General features: G+C 41.9%; 1 protein-coding gene across 3 annotated transcripts in view; it reads left to right on the forward strand.

Moving 5' to 3' along the window:
* LOC116505859 (mothers against decapentaplegic homolog 2) overlaps positions 1 to 17,394 on the forward strand; it is a 51,087-nt gene that overhangs the window by 255 nt on the left and 33,438 nt on the right. The window contains exons 1-3 of one of the 3 annotated variants that reach the window (XM_032213303.1): positions 40 to 1,645; positions 1,914 to 2,003; positions 16,048 to 16,329. In XM_032213303.1, the coding sequence (XP_032069194.1) occupies positions 16,094 to 16,329 (236 nt within the window). In that variant the 5' untranslated portion in view covers positions 40 to 1,645; positions 1,914 to 2,003; positions 16,048 to 16,093. Of the gene's footprint in view, positions 1 to 39; positions 1,646 to 1,913; positions 2,004 to 16,047; positions 16,330 to 17,394 lie in introns of those variants that run through there. The other 2 variants (XM_032213302.1, XM_032213301.1) reach the window with 2 other exon arrangements.

A 17,394-nucleotide genomic window follows, 5' to 3' on the forward strand; every position in this document is an offset into this window, starting at 1 on the left:
GGGGCAGGCCTTTCTTGACTGGGGGGGAGGGGCGGCAATACAAGCGGCGGGGGGGGGAAAGAAAAACGACCCCGCCTTCCTGCCCCCCCGGTGCGAGTCCGCCTCAGGCAGCGGGATGGGCCGGCCGTGGATGCTCGGCCTCTCCTCCCCCCCCTCCCTCCCCGCCCCCATTCCGGGAGCCTCGCTCCTCCTCGGGCGTCAAGCGCGCGCCCGGGCAGGATCGCCTCCCTCCCTCCTTCCCTCGCGCGGCGCACGCTTTGCAGCCCCTTCGCCGCCACTGCGGGGTTGCTGCGACAGCCTCCCCGGGCTGAGGCGGGGATTTCTGCGGGGGAAGCAACAGCGGGAACGGCAGCAGCAGCAGCAGCATCTCGGCCGGCCGCTCGAGGGGCTCCGCTTCCCTCCCGAGGCAGGCGAAAAGCAGCAGCAGCAGCAGCAATTTTGGGCTTCCTTGGAGCTGGTCTGCCAAGTCTCACTTCTCCCCCCACTCCCCCGGGAGTCCCAGCCCGAGTTTCCCTTCATAAAGCGAGGGGCGTCGTCGGGGCGGCCATCGGGATCCCCTGGAAGGAGGCCGGGTTTGTATCCGGGCGCAGGCATGGCTTTGCAAGAGAGAGGGAGGGAGAGGATAAAATAAAAGGATGGAAACCTTGCCTCCATCCTCTCCTTTGCTCTCTCGCAAGCTTCGCGAAATGCTTTCTTCCTTTTGCAAAGGCGGCTGGGTTTAAAGCAGGCGAAGTAGGCGGAGAGCGAAGGGGAGGGTGGTGGGGGGAGGACTGAAGTTGGTAAATTGGTTCGGTATTGTGGTTTTTGACTTTGTGCCGTACTCCGGGATTGTTTTTTCTCCATAGAAAAAGGAGGTTCAAAAAAAAAAAAAGCACAGGAATCACGGTTAGATGGGAAAGTTTCCCCTTTTAGGTCTTTAAATAGGGGCATGGTTAGAAGGATTGAATCCTACCTAGAAGAAGAAAAAGAAGAAAGGAAATTGCCCAAACTATATATTTTAGAATAGAATACAGCTTTTGTTTTGTTTTTAAATGCTATTTACCCCTTTTCCTGCCCCTATGACTGGTTCCCAACCTTTTTTTGGCCATGCCCCACCTAAGCATCTTTAAAATCCTGATCCCCCTGTGACGTATAATTGTTACTTTACTCAAAAAGTGAACTCTACTCATGCAGAGGAAGCCCCAAAGGCGATTTACTTGGTTTAAACAAGGTTCAAATTGCCCCCATTAAAAATCAAATTGCCCCCCTGTGGGGCCTGGGCACCCCATTGGGAAGCACTGCTCTATGATAAACCAGCAGTAAGATTAAATGACTTGAACTTCTGTCTCCTCTTTCTCAAATAGTGCTACAAAATATTCTCTGCACAAAATTACTTATGGATGAGATATTTGAAGATTGTTTTTTTGGGCAGTTATGGCATGCCAAGAAAGGAATCTGTCCATTCTTCTTTTTTTTGGCACCTTTTCCCTTGATGTTGGCCACTCACAGTATTTTTTTAAAAAAAACCATTAATGGAGAAAGTATATTGTCTTTCAGAAAAGCCAGGGTTGTGACAAAAAGAGTACACAATTGCCTGTATTTAGATGAGTGTTAATCAACAGCTGAAATGGGATGCTTGTTTCAGAAATAAGGTGTCACCTCAGTGGTAAGCATTTGGTGTTTTCAATCAATACAAAATTCTGACTACTTATGAGCTAATAACATGCATGGTTTCTGGGAATTGTTGGTGTTCTTGTCAGGATGTTGGCTACAGTTATGTTTCTGTGCTAATATAGTGAATGGGATAAAATTCTCGTAATACAGGAAATGTTGATTCTCCGTTGTAAGAAGTAATGTACTTGGAAATGGCAATTCTGTTGAGTGAATTCAACTTCAGAGTAATTTATGTCCCCCTTTTTCCTTTCTTATACAAGAGCCCAGTTTCCTTATGAAGAAAATGCATTTTGAAAACATGCCTATAAGCACCTGCTGTTATCAAGACTGAACAGTTCTATGTTCACAGGGTGAGCCACAAAACTTCTGTTGGAAAGAATTCTAAATGAGACATGCTCTCCAAAGGGATGAGGTAGAGGTAGGAGCTGTACAATTTGCAGTTATTGAAATGGGGAAGGCAATGTCTAGGAAGTGCCCAGACTTTATTCGCTAATTTTATTTACTTGTAAAAATATCCCTTGGTTGACTTTTGAGGCACAGTAGAGAATGAAATCTGATAGCATACCTGTAAATTCTCTCTTCTGACCCACTTCACCCCAAAATTTAGTCAAAATATAAATTTGCAGTCCTTGAAGGTGTGATTGATTACTACAGGGAAGAGGATTGGTCCTCTACTTCCATTGACAGAAGCAGTTTCTTTAGCATTAAAGTGCCATAATACATTAAATGCAATCTTACAAACTGTTTGAGAGTCAGTTTTGTTACATTTGATACTGCTTACATACTTTATGAAGTTAGTTGGTCTTTTTAAAGTTAGTTCGACAGAAAGTTTAGTTTAATCAGTGGAGCGACTTGCCTCCAGAAGTTGTGGGTGCTCCATCAATGGAGGTTTTTAAGAAGAGAATGGACAGTCAATTGTCTGAAATGGTATAGGATTTCCTGCCTGAGCAGGGGGTTGGACTAGAACTTAAAGCTCCCTTCCATTTTTGTTATTCTGAAAGATAGTTTAACACTTTCAACGTGTAACAAAATTTCTAATGAATATTGACAGCAAAATGCTGGTAATGTCTTGCGATCATCTATCATAGCTTTGTGGCAGCCTTGTAAAATATCTCTTTGCCTAAGAGCTGTTTTAAAGTAACTAATTGAAGACACTTAATAATAGTGTTGATTCTAACACATTTCTTGGAATGAAAGCTTGACTTAACTTGATGCAACTCACTAACATGCTTAAAATGGGTTGTATATTCTTTTATGCTCTGTATTATCGATAGCAGCTAATGTGAAACTGGGCTAATAAATTATGAACTTTTTTTCCCTAGTTTTACCTTTTTGCAGCTTTCATTGTCTGGAAATGAGGCAGTCAGATTTTGTTTTCCTGTGCAGGTTTGCAAAATCTTTCTTATACCAGTTAAGGATTCAAGAATACTGCCAGTTTTGTATTCTGAAAGGTAGAAGAGGATTTATTTTTTTTACAGCATACTGTATGCATCTTTAAATAGCAACATTTTGTGCTTGATCTTGCAGAAATCCTAATAAAATAGTTTGCTGCTGCTCTTATAACATGTAAGGGGAATTGAAACTGTACTTGACTTGCCCAAGGCCACCTATTACTAATATGGTAATTGAGTCTGCATTTCAATGTGTCCCTGTTACTTGTGTATATTAAAACTAAGGCAGTTTGCTAACGTTCTGAACACTAACAACTACAGTTTAAAAAGTGCAATGAGTTTTAAGATACTGCTTTTTCATCTATAGATGGAAGATTTATTTGGATTTCTAATTGTAGAGCTATGTGCTAAATATTTCTCTGTTATCTATTAAGACAATTCATAGTGTGAAGTGGGTTGACCCTGTGGGTTAGCCCAAAATTTATGTTGCTAAATGAGAAATTGGTTAAGTGAGCTTTGCTCCATTTTAGGACCTTTCTTGTCACATTTGCTAAGTGAATCACTGCTGTTGTTATATTAGTAACACGGTTGTTAAGTGAAGCTAGTTTCCCCGTTAGTTGCAAAAGGTGATCACATGACCCCAGGACACTTTCTACAAGGTTTAGTAGATGTTGTAAATAATAGGCTGTTTGCATCTCAGTTTCTCTGTGAGTAGGATAGGCAAAAGACGCAAGATTCCATTTATAAGGGGAAGGTCTTCCTTTGGTGCTTTTCAAAGCATCCCCCCTTGACATTAATGTTGATGCTCAACAAAAGTAAAATAGAATAAGCTCTAGCAGTAAAATAACCCCTTTCCATATTGCTTTTCAGCAGCCAAGAGTAAAGATAGTCAAGAGCCATCGATATTAGTAAGCGTTGATAACTTGTACCCATTTTAAACTATTGAAATTGGCTGCAATAATTGTCAATTGGCAATGAATCCCACAGTCTGAGGTGTTGTATGAATAAGTGTTTCCTTCTCTCACTACATGTATCTAACTTTAAGAAACAGAAGATAACTTCATGTTATCTAAGCAGTGTGTGAATTTATGCACCAGTATGTTTTTCCTTGTTCTCCTTTTGCTCCAAGCTGAATAGCTCTAGTTACTACTCCAGCTGCCTGATTATTTGGTTGCCCTTGCCCCCTTTTTTTTGGGGGGGGGCATCTTGTTTAGTTTCTATCATAGCCTTAAGGTGCAGTGGCCAGAGCTGTATACAATACTCCAAGTGTGTTCTTGCCATGGATTTGTATAAAGGCATTACTGTATTGGCAGTTGGGTCTTCAAGTGTGGAATTTGACTTTTTGCAGCTTTTGCACACTAGGTTGATACTTCCATTAAGCTATACATCATGATTCTTAAGTTGCTTTCCTCCAACATACATAATTTTGCATATGCATATTGAAATACATTTACCCTTTAAATTCATTTACCTGGTCTGAAGTGTTGCTTTTGAAGTTCTTTGCATTCCTATGGAATTTTCAGTAAGCATGCTTTTTCACTACTCGATCCTAACTCCAGAGTTGTTACGTATAAGCTCGAACTCATCGGCTCCAACACTGATCCCTGGAGAAACCACTTTGCACATCTAGCCAGAATTAGGATTGCTTATTTGTTCCTGTTCTCTATGTTCTATTTTTAATTAATTGCCATTCCATAAAACTACTGACAATTGAATTTGTTCAGGAAACTTTGATGAATGAATTTTTCAAAGACCTTTTTAAAAAGCGGAAGTATGTAATATTTATTGGACCATTTTTGTCCACGTGGTTGTTGATGCTTTTAGGTAAATCTTCAAGATTAGTGAGGTAACACTTATCTTTGTCATACTGATTCCTTTTTTTATAAAGGTTCGTTCTTTGTGTTTGCTTATTTTCTTTTTGAACTCTCTCTAACCATTTCTTAGATGTTAAGCTGGTTTAACTTCAACTTTGTGATCTCTTTTTAAACTTCAGGCCCACATTTCCTATTTTCCAGTCTCAAAGACAGATTGTAAAAGGGAAGATATGTATTTTTGTGAAAGATCAACTATTCCATAAGTAAGTTCACCAAGAACTCTAGGATGGGTATCCTCCAGACCTAGGATTGATTTATTTTTAGTGTGCCTTATAATTTCACCTAAGATTACCTCCATTTGCCTAAGTTCATCTGAAAGTATTCTTTTCCCCCCAAGTTTTTTATTTTATATTGTTTATACATATCAGTGCGTGAATGGTGTGATACCTGAGTATCATACATTTCAATACAAATAGACATAATACTATTAGTCATAGTTATTACATTTCATTCTCATTGTTTCATAATATTTACCCATATCTTTTACTACCACCCTTCCGTTCTAAACCATCTGAAAGTCTTCTTGAAAAGGGTTATATGCATGAATATCTCCTAAATCCTCAGTAATGAAAACCAATCATTACATTTATCTGCTGTTTTTCTATCTTTATTAGCACACTTTTAATGCTCTTCTGGTTGGTTTCCTCTTCTGAATGTGAAGAAAATATTTTTCATCTTCGTTTTCTTTGCCAAATGTTCTTCTAAGCATTTTTGGAAGGAGGCATATTTTATTGGGTGCCTGCTGGGAAATACCCAGCTAGCCAGGGAGGAGGCAGGGAATTAGCCTTGAATCCTTGCGCAGCTACAAACGATCCAGACCTGACACCACTAAATCTCATAGAGTCTTAACTTATATGTGTTCCTAAGTCAAGACAAGTAAAACTTTCTGCGGATATTTCTGTATAATAGGTTGAATATAATAAAGGCACTATTTAATTATTTGTATCCTGCCTTTATTATTTTTACAAATAACTCAAGGCAATGAACATGTCCAACACATGTTCTTTCTCCTATTTTCTTCTTTTGCTTTTTGTGTAGGTTTTTGGGTAATCCTCAATTTAGGACCTTTCGTTAGGCTAATGTTTGAATTTACTACAATGCTGAAAAAATGGACATGTATGACTCATGCCTAAAATTATGACCACTGCAGTGCCCTGGTTAAAATTCCAGTGAATGGCGGCCTGCCTGTTCTTAAAATCACAGAGAATTTCAATCCTCCCCCATCTCATCCCATCTATGCTCTTTTGGACCTCCTACTTCCTTGCCTTGTGGGGCGACAAGCAATCCCAAAATTTCATGGGTGTGTGGCTGCTTATCATGCCCCTGGAAGGCTCAGCTGCCCCAGCAAATATTCGCCCAGCTGTAATCTCTGTGCATCCCCAAGTGGCTCCTCATCCCAGCCCACCAAGTGCCAGCAAACATTCATGGTATGAATGAATAAAGCATGGTATTCATTGCTTTAAAAATAATTCTATTTAAGAATTATTATTACAGGTAGTCTCAACTTAAGATCACAATTGAGACCAACATGTATGTTGCTGAGTGAGATATTTGTTAAATGAGTTTTGGCTGCCCTTTACGACTTTTCTCATCACGTTTGTTAAGTGAATCAGCAATCCCGGTCCCATTTGTGGTTGTAAGACAAGGATTCCAACTACCTGCCAATAAATTGGATTAACTTTGATTTTGGACAGGTTAAAGTGGTACTGCCTCAACTGATGGCAGCTCCTGGTTGACTTTAGAGCTCCGGAGCTAAGTTGTAATCGTGTGGGAGGTTTCAAAGAATATCAGGGCTGCCCGGCAGATTGCTAAATTGAAAAAAAACAAAACATCCTGCAATGTAGCAGTGGGATGAAGTAAACTTACCTTAGAGTTAAGCTCGATTCAAATGAGATCTTAACCTTAATTTTTAAAGAAAATATTACTTCATTCAGTATCTAATTACTGAAGTTGTTTGTCACAGTTGACAAGAGTACTAATTTAAAGTAATTTTAAAAGGATTAGGGTGTATTTTTTTTTTTTGGTTAGATTTGTATCTCGCCTTTTGTTCAGGATCTCATGGTAGCATAAGCAACGCCTCTCCTCCAATTCTCCCCCTCAATAACACCTGTAAGAAAGTTGGGCCGAGAAAGAGGGGTTAACTTGAGTTGATCAGGGAACTTCCTTGGCTGTGAATGAATTGTGGGTATGTTTTCAGTGCCAGTCAACACCTTAACCGCTTTCCCCACTCTGCCTCATTCTCACAGGCATCAATAACATTAAAACTGTTATGACAGAAAAAGAGCCTTTCCAAGACACCTAAGATGTTTACAATCGCTCCTGGCCTAGTCACCCCCAGACTGGACTACAGCAATATGTCCCTGAAGAGTAATCTGGGAACTTCAACTGGAACAGGGTGGTGGGCGATTTGATGCAGTCTTAGAACAGCGCATGTTACAACTTTACTCCGAGGGTTGCGTTGGCTGGCTGTTTGCTTCCAGGTCCAATTCAGGATGCTGATTTTAATCTTTTAAAGCCCTTCATTGCATGGGGCCAGGATGAGGGACACTTCTCACCTGTTACATCAGCATGTAATGAGTGCTAGCAGATAGTGTATGTGCTTGGTTCCATTGATGGGGTCACAGAAGATATGCCGCCTTTGGTCTGGTGTCTGCCTTATTATGAAACATCCTTCACTCTGAAATTAGGTTAGTTCCATCCCTTTTAATATTCCAAAAAGCCCTCAAGAGCAGGTTAGATTATCAGATCTAGGGCTCTCAAGGTACCAGAGACAGCCATTTTTATCTCTCTCATTGCCTAGGGTTATATCTTTGTTTTTTGTTGTATTTATTATTACACTTTCTAAACATGTTTATCTTGTGCTCTTCCCATTGTTGTTTCTGGTGGAAAGTGTAGCTGTATAAATCAGGTAGGTAGGTAGGTAGGTAGGTAGGTAGATGATAGATAGAGGGATGGATAGAGGGATGGATAGAGGGATGAATAGAGGGATAGATAGATACTCTGTTTATTAGCATGCAGAGTTATGTATATGCTTCGCTTTGCTTTAGTTAGAATTGCATAACTTCTGCAGAGTAGTATTGATACACTGGGTTTTAAACATTCTGTATGCATTGTTACGACATATATTTACAGTTTTAAAATCTTGATTTCTGTTTTTGTATGAAGAATAAGGCATTGCTCTGAAGAAAGTTTTATTTCGTGCATTGAAGATACATTTATATGGATCATGCATATTGCAGGATTCAATCTGGGTCAATCACTAGAACTAGCAGCTAAGTATTCTGAGCTTTCCCTGAGGACGAGCTCCAGCCTGAGTCTGGAAGCTTGAAAGACTAAAGCTCTGGTCCCAGTGATCAGCCCAGATTGGATCCTGCATATATTATCCTGGGATATGTACATTCACCTTTGTTCGTGATTATGCATGTTACCTGATTTTTTTCTCATAGCTCTTTTTCCCCCAGCTTGTAATGAAACTGTTTTAAATGATCCCTGTGCCAGTTTATTTGAGTGTTAGCGCAGGGCCATAAGCAAAGGTTGGCTGCCTTATTCTCTTGGTCTTCTCTTGGCCTTCTTTGTTGCCCTGTCAGTATACTGTATTACCATCTCAACATCTACATTCATAATCCTAACTCATTTCTGAAAAATAAGAGACTGGACTTGCATATTCAAAATGATCCTTGTTCTGGAAAGCAACAATGGACTCAGGACTTATAGTTGAGGAAATGTTGCCTGTTCTTTGTAGTTTTGACAATGATGTACAGTAGAACCTCTGGTCATGACCATAATTTGTTCTATAACTTTGGTCACAACCCGATTTGGTCGTGACTCGAACCTAATCAAAATTAATGCAGCGGCCACACTAACAAAGTTAGCTACCGGTTCTACCAAACCTGTACGAACCAGCTGAATCCCATCACTGGTTTTAAGGCAGGATGGATTTGATTTAAATCAAGTTGGATAACACGATTGCGTTAAATCGTGATTTAAATCACTAGTGAAAAGGCTTGATTTAAATCATAATTTTTAAAGAGCAACTGTTATCTTTGTCCCGCAGCAGCTGTTGACTCACTGCAAGTCCCAATATTGCAGAACATACAGCCTCATGCTACATAACTAAACTCCATTTCATGCTGAATAAACTAAATTATCAATGCATCTTAAATAGAAAACTACCTTTAGATAGATTTTTACTCCAAAAGCATTTTATTAAAATAAATTTGATAAATTTTAAATAAATTTTAAAAATTCTGATTTTTTTTTTTAAAAAATCATCGATTTTTATCCACCACCCTGTTTTAGGTTTATGGTTTAGGTTTAGGTTTATTGGGATTTATATGCCGCCCTTTTCCCTGAGGGGACTCAGGGCGGCTTACAACCACAGGGGGGGGGGGTGCAAGGTCAAAAACAAAACAATATGTGAACAAAGAAAAGATAGTAAAACACAACTTTCATTCAACAATCAAACACTCGGGCGGGTGAATTGGAAGCCTATCCCCAGGCCTGCTGGGAGAGCCAGATCTTGAGGGCTGCGCGGAAGGTCTGGATAGTGGTGAGGGTACGGATCTCCATGGGGAGCTCGTTCCACAGGGTCGGAGCAGCAACAGAAAAGGCTCTCCTCCGTGTGGTCGCCAGTCGGCATTGACTGGCAGATGGGATTCGGAGGAGGCCCAGTCTGTGCGATCTAATTGGTCGATTTAGGGAAGTAATCGGCAGAAGGCGGTCTCTCAAGTACTCAGATCCACTACCATGGAGTGCTTTAAAGGTGGTCATCAGTACCCTGAAGCGCACCCGGAGACCAACAGGTAGCCAGTGCAGCTCGCGGAGGACAGGTGTAACGTGGGCGAACCGCGGTGCGCCCACTATCACTCGCGCGGCTGCATTCTGGACTAGCTGCAGTCGCCGGATGCACTTCAAGGGCAACCCCATGTAGAGCCCATTGCAGTATTCCAGTCTAGAGATCACAAGGGCTCGAGTGACTGTTGTGAGAGCCCCCCGGTCTAGGTAGGGCCGCAACTGGCGGACCAGGCGAACCTGGGCAAATGCCCCCCTGGTCACAGCTGACAGCTGGTGATCAAAAGTCAGCTGTGGGTCCAGGAGGACTCCTAAGTTGCGGACCCTATCTGAGGGGTATAAAATTTGACCCCCCAGCCTAAGCGTTGGTATGTTAGCCAAATTATTGGGGGGGAAGCACAACAGCCACTCGGTCTTGTCCGGGTTGAGTACCAGTTTGTTAGCACTCATCCAGTTCTTAACGGCCTCCAGACCCCGGTTCATCACGTCCACCGCTTCATTGAGTTGGCACGGGGCGGACAGATACAATTGCGTATCGTCCGCATATTGGTGGTATTTTATCCCGTGCCTCCGAATGATCTCGCCCAGCGGTTTCATGTATATGTTAAATAGTAGGGGGGATAAGACCGAACCCTGTGGCACCCCACACGTTAGGGGCCTCAGGGACGATCTCTGCCCCCCGACCAACACCGACTGCGACCTGTCCGAGAGGTAGGAGGAGAACCACCGCAAAACAGTGCCTCCCACTCCCACCTCCCGCAGTCGTCGCAGAAGGATACCATGGTCGATGGTATCGAAAGCCGCTGAGAGGTCAAGGAGAACCAGGATGGACGCATAGCCTCCATCTCTGGCCCTCCAGAGATCATCGGTCAATGCGACCAAAGCGGTTTCTGTGCTGTAACCAGGTCTGAAGCCGGACTGGAAGGGGTCAAGATAGCTAGCTTCCTCCAAGGCCCGTTGGAGCTGAAAGGCCACCACCTTCTCAACAACCTTCCCGATAAAGGGAAGGTTGGAGACAGGACGAAAGTTGTTTAAAATGGCTGGATCTAACGATGGTTTCTTCAGGAGGGGTCTCACCACCGCCGTTTTAAGTACAGCGGGGAAGTGCCCCTCCCGAAGGGAGGCGGTGACAACCGCCTGGATCCAGCCATGTGTCACCTCCCTGCTGTTGGCAACCAGCCAGGAGGGACACGGGTCCAGAATACAAGTGGAGGCACTTACAGCTCGAATGGCCCTGTCCACATCCCCAGAGGCAACGTCCTGGAACTCAACCCAGAACTGGTGTGGCAAGTGATCCTCCTGTGTCTCAGCTGGATCTACTGCGGTGGAGTCCAAGTCCGATCGAAACCGAGCTACTTTGTCCGCCAAGAATTGAGCATAATCCTCAGCCCTACCCTGCAAGGGGTCTCCCGCATCCCTCCTATTGAGGAGGGAGCGGGTTATCCTAAACAGGGCGGCTGGGCGTGACTCGGCGGACGCAACCAAGGCTGAAATATATGATCTTTTTGCAGTTCTTAGTGCTCGGACATAGTCCTTGGTGCAGGTAGTTAAGAGTGCTCGGTTCGCCTCGGACCTATCGGACCTCCACTGGTGCTCTAGGCACCTCCTCCGGCGTTTCTTCTCCCGGAGCTCCTCGGTAAACCAGCCATGAACTCCTGCGCCCCATCAGAGCGTTCACCGAGCGATGGCAGATTGAAATCCCCCAGAACTATAAGCCTGGGGAACTCAACTGCCAGCTCGGCTACTGACTCGAGGAGCGAGGGGAGGGATGCTGCAACGCAGTTGGGAGGCAGGTACGTTAGCAGCAAACCCACTTGACCCTTGAGGTCCAACTTTATCAGCAGAGACTCACACCCGACAAGCTCCGGAGCAGGGACCCTACGAGGTAACAGAGACTCCCGGATTACAATAGCCACACCGCCACCCCTTCCCTGGGCTCTCGGCTGATGAAGCACCTGAAATCCCTCTGGGCACATCTCTACAAGGGGGACTCCTCCTTCTGTGCCCAGCCAGGTTTCAGTAATACATGCCAGGTCTGCCTGAAATATTTCCGTAGCATTTTATTATTATCCTATTCTCCAGTGAATTTCAATGGATGGCACATTGCACAACATGGAGAGTTGTTGCCAAAAAGAATCATGGTGCAATTCTAAGAAATAGAAGGAAGTGGGAAATTACCAGCCAATTCCAACCTAGTTACTTTTGACTTCTGAAGAGGAAACTTCTAAAATACGCAGGGACTGGTGAAAAAGAGTATAAAAAGTCACGATGGTCTCAGCTCTTCATGATATCCAGAAGTTATTTAAAACCAAAATAATTGTGGCTGCAGCATAATGTATTTTACAGCATAAGTAGATGTCAGCCAAACCATTAATTTGACTAAACTTAGCCCTCAACTTATGACCACAATTGAGACCAGAATTCCTGTTGCTAAGCAAGGAGGTTGCTAAATGAGCTGTACAATGATTTTACATTAGGAATACAAATACATTCTAGTTCATTTATTGTATTGAATTATTGTAGTTTTTTTTTTAAAAAATACCACATTTATATGGCTGCCTGTCAAATGGATGTGACTCTGAGAGTGGGGCCATGTAATAAAAACAGACCAATTAAAAAACCCTTAAAACATAAATATAACTAAAACCCTGGGAGAGCGCCTTTGAGCTCTTTCCTATCATGTAACATTTCAGGGGCTCCCCACTTGTATAGGATCCCCAAACCTGCTGACAAAACTTGGGTTTTATATGAGATTTCCAGAAAATCAGGAGGCTCTTGGCCAATCTCACTTTGGGGCAGGGGGTGACAGTGTCCCATTGGATGGATTCCAGAGCAGAGAAGGCTCATCTTCTGGGTCCCATCAGATGGCACACCTTACCAGACAGGATCCATAGCAAGTCACTCCCAGACCAGGTGAGATGGGTAGATGTAACCAGGGAGAGGGAGTCCTTTCAATAATTAATATTAGATTAATTGGGTAGATTACATCCTATCTACTATTATATAGAACTAACTGATAACCTGCTGTTGCCCAGGTATTTATTTATAGGGAGAAAAATGTCAGAATGTAATTTCTAATGTTGGATTTTCCCCCTTACCAGAGGAAGCCCCTTTGTGGAGTACTGTGAAGCCGTTACTGTGGCAACTCCACTATGCTGTACAGTAGAAGCCCTTTTACGGCAGTAAGACATTTTAAGGCACAACAGGTTGTATCTTACCAGAACACACACCCCTAGGGGTGTCTTACCACCACAATATTTGTTTCCAGAGAGTAAGTCATCTGTATACCAAGTTGGGTTGAAATTGCTCAAGGCATTCATATATATAAAATTTAAATATATCCGCACCCCCAGAATCATGCTTATATTACATGGAGCTTCATAAATTATATTTTGATTGTAAGTAGTATAATGTATTGAAATAAAGCTTTATGCACATAAATTCAAGGCATTGTTTTAGCTGTTAATGCCACAAGTTTCCCTTGCCATTCTTTGAAATGGCATGTGAACTCATGAATAACTTCCCAACATACATAGATAGACATTTGTGCACAACAATTCATATAGATATACGTTATATGGCTTTTTGGAAACAATGACTAGGCCTGATGAACGCCTGAGTTAATCCCTGCAGTTTTCTCAACATTATTTTCAGAAATGGTTTGCCACTGCTTTCTTCCTAGGGCTGTGAGAGGGTGCATGACTCATTGTGACCCCAGTTGATTGTAGGGTCTTTTGGCTGAACTGAGCTTTGGAGAATGGAAGGGATTCCTTTGCTAAATGAAATCTGGATGCCAAACTATGAATAAGTGATACAGTTTTGCTTATCCTATGCACAGAGATTCTTGCTTGCTCTGTGTAATATTGTGAATCTTGGGAGGTTTGCATTCTTCTGAATATATAATAAAAAAGAACCAGGGTATCAGTTTACACATTTTCTATGCCTTCTCCCCATTCCTCCCTTTCAGTAATTATTACCAGCCATTGCTTCTGGTTGTGATTATTTTACTTGATGTGTGATGGAATATAGCAATGACAGGACAAATTGTTTAATATAAACATTTTTTCTGACTATGTGATTTAAATATAAATCTAAGACATCTTGACGTGATCATAATAATTAGATTGTCTATAAATACACGGTTTGTTTATGCATATGTAGGGGTTTATGTGTACACATTTTCCCCCATTACAGTAAAAATGTGAGGTTAAATATTTTAAAATTTCAGAGTTCCCTGGAAGCCTTTCCTAGCGATGTGAAAAGGCTTCTATGCCTATGTTGCCCATGTGCAGACATTTGGGCATCCAGTTGCTCCTTCTGCCTGCTGGGATTGCAGGAGAAGAACTTTAAATATAAAATATGCCAATCTTTATAGGTTGGGTTTTGATGCTGAACTGTATGAATATATAACTTTATGGATGAATTATATTTTAAAAGTAGGTGGTAGCTGTGTTGAATTATAACCAAAATTGTGAATTTGACCAGTTTTGAGAAACTTTGGATCTGTTGGGTGTTAAGAGTAGTCAAATAATTATACTGAAAGATTGAAAAAGTAATGTTTCTAGTTATTAAAGATGAGATTCAGCAAATATTTATTGACTTTTTCTATACTAATAAAAAATGACACAATGTATAGATTTCATGTTTTTTTAGGATTGACAGTTTATATATGTACAGTATATCAATGTTTTGCTTTCAACAATTACGTACATTTATTTTCTTGTAACATTATATGCATTGCATCTAGTACTGTAAGTGATAGGTTGAAATTCCAATATTTTAGGAGAGAAAATGCACTGATCAGTTTTAAGTAAGTGTAAATAGAAGAGAAAATTCATAGCTGAGGAGATTGAAGTGTGCGATCCTCGGTGCTCTCTGAGCTTGGTTCTTTTCTTGCAAACATTTTATTACCTAGCTTAGTCACATCATCAGTACTAGGAAGGAATGAGATTTTCTCTCTGTGAATTGATAAAGATAGATTTCTGGTATCAAGCAAAGGAGGCATCTCACACCTAACAGTAGCCTCCTATGTGAGCTTTTAAGTTTTAGCGCCACACTTTAGCTTGTCTTAGCCTTCTCAGCCTGAATAAATCCTAAAGAGGTAGATGAGCTCTCTGAATTTTTTCGCCAATATAATTAATGCTATAAGGTTCTAGGAGCTGAAATGTGCACAACTACAGGGAGCAAATTTGCAGGAGCCTGGTCCAATGAGAGTCCTAGGTTTTTATGCACCCTCATCTTTGAGATGACGTCTAGTTTAATGAAAAGAAGGACTAAGGGAGACATGATAACAATGTTCCAATATCTCAGAGGATGCTACAAAGAAGAGGGAGTCAAGCTATTCCAGGGGTGGGTTCTTACCAGTTCTAATCTCTTCTATAGAAGAGGTTCCACAAATCTACAGTGCCATTTAGAACCACTTCCAGCTCCCTCTCCCGACCCATCCACACATCATCAAGATGAAGAACGAGAGGAGGAATTCTGGGAGTTGAAGTCCACAAGTCTTAAAGCTGTCAAGTTTGAACACACCTGGGTTTTTTTTTCTAAAGGGTTAGGGCTGCAAGGGTCTTGTAACTTGAAAGCTTTAAGACTTGCGTGCTTCAAATGCCACAGTTTCTGAGCCAAAGTTTTAGTTGCTAAGTAAGAGCGTTGTTGAGTGAATCATCACATTTTACAATTTGGCCACGCCCACCCAGTCACACGACTGCCAAGCCACTCCCACAGGTCACATGGCTGGCAAGCCACTCCCACTCGGTCACATGGCCGGCAAGCCACTCCCACAAAGCAGGCCACACCTACAGAAGAGGTTCTAAAAAAATTTGAAACCCACCACTGAGCTATTCTCCAAAGCACCTGAGTGTAGAACAAGAAGCAATGGGTGGAAACTCATCAAGGAGAGAAGCAACTTAGAAGTAAGGAGAAATTTCCTGACAGTGAGAACAATTAATCAGTGGAACAACTTCCCTCCAGAAGTTGTGAATGCTCCAACACTGGAAGTTTTTAAGAAGAGATTGGATAACCATTTTTCTGAAGTGGTGTCCCTTCCAACTTTGTTATTTTGTATCTGTGTCTTTGGAAGCCAATTGAGTGTCTTTGGTCCATTGTGGCAACGCTGAAGCCTCCAAGATGGCCTCAATCAGGCTAGCTTCAGAGTTGACAGATGCTTTCAATCTGACCTATTTAATTACATGGAAACAAAATAGATCTCATATTTATAAATAAGCGCATTTCCAATAACTATTAGCGGAAGAAGTCTTCACTTTGTTGAGATACAATGGAAGAATTGAGGAATTCTTTTATTTAAATCTAACAGCTTTCTCTCCCCCCCCCCCCAATAGGTCGTGAAAGGCAGCTGAATTGTGTTAGGTGTACTCTACCTGGGCCATGTCATCTATATTGCCCTTCACCCCGCCGGTTGTGAAGAGACTGTTAGGGTGGAAGAAATCTGCTGGTGGCTCAGGAGGTGCTGGTGGAGGTGAGCAGAATGGACAGGAAGAAAAGTGGTGCGAAAAAGCAGTGAAAAGTTTGGTCAAGAAGCTGAAGAAGACGGGACAACTGGATGAGCTTGAAAAAGCAATCACTACCCAGAACTGCAATACAAAATGTGTTACAATACCAAGGTAAGAATTTTCTAAAGCAAAAATGGACTGTGATAGTTTAATAAGTATACAGCAAGGGTGCAATCTTCTTTCCCGTTTGTTTATCAATATTTTGGTTACGGCAGTACTTTTTTACCAGGCTCTTCAGTCAGTTAACCACATTTAAATGTCATCCTCCCATTTGGAACATTAACTTCAGTTTTTTAAGCCAAAATTTGCTGCAATAATTTGTCTAAGTTGTCAATATTGGTTCCGTGATGTCTACTTTTCTTCTTGAGTATCAAGAATTACAAGTAGGGAAGCTGTATATGTGATGAATTGGGAAGTATTCCCAGAAGAGAATATGGATTCATTTATTAACCAAAAAAAATAATAATGAGTTTTTCTTTTGGAACATTATGCACTCAGACCTGATTCCTTCATGTATCCCGGCTTTCTTTAAAAAAAAAACAGTATATATATATATATATAGATGAAATACCCAAATGAAAACCAAAAGATTTAATATGAATAAATATTTATAAAGCATAAATGATAGCCTTAGAGAGTGGTGCCATGGCCTCGAGATGGAGCTCTCGCCTCACAATCAGAAGGCTGTGAGTTCGATCCTCGGTAGAGGCATATATTTTTGTCTCTCGGCACCATGAGAATATATCTGCTGAACAAAACTGCATTGGCGACAGGAAGAGCATCTGGCCAGTAAACGGCTCCATTCATTTGCCCAGACTCCACCAGCACCAGAGTTCAAAGGCCTCAATTCTTTGGCGCTCAGCCTTCCTTATGGTCTAACCTTCACAGCCATACATTGCAACTGGGAAAACCATAGCCTTGACTATACACACTTTTGTTGGCAGGGTGATGTCTCTGCTTTGCATGGCATTGGGCCTAACTATCTAAGGGAATACTTGCCTTCAGTTCTTTGTGCACACCCACTGTGTTCCACCAGGCTAGGTGCATTCCAGGTCGCCTCTTTCAAATGTTGTCTTCTTACAGGACTGAGAAAGGAAGCCTTCTCTGTCACAGCCTCACCCTTCTCCTCCTCCATCCCAGACCCAAGGACCGTGTCCTCTTCTAGGGTTCAAGCAA

The sequence above is a fragment of the Thamnophis elegans genome, chromosome 3 (genome assembly GCF_009769535.1).
Source record: "Thamnophis elegans isolate rThaEle1 chromosome 3, rThaEle1.pri, whole genome shotgun sequence".
Lineage (NCBI taxonomy): Eukaryota > Metazoa > Chordata > Lepidosauria > Squamata > Colubridae > Thamnophis > Thamnophis elegans.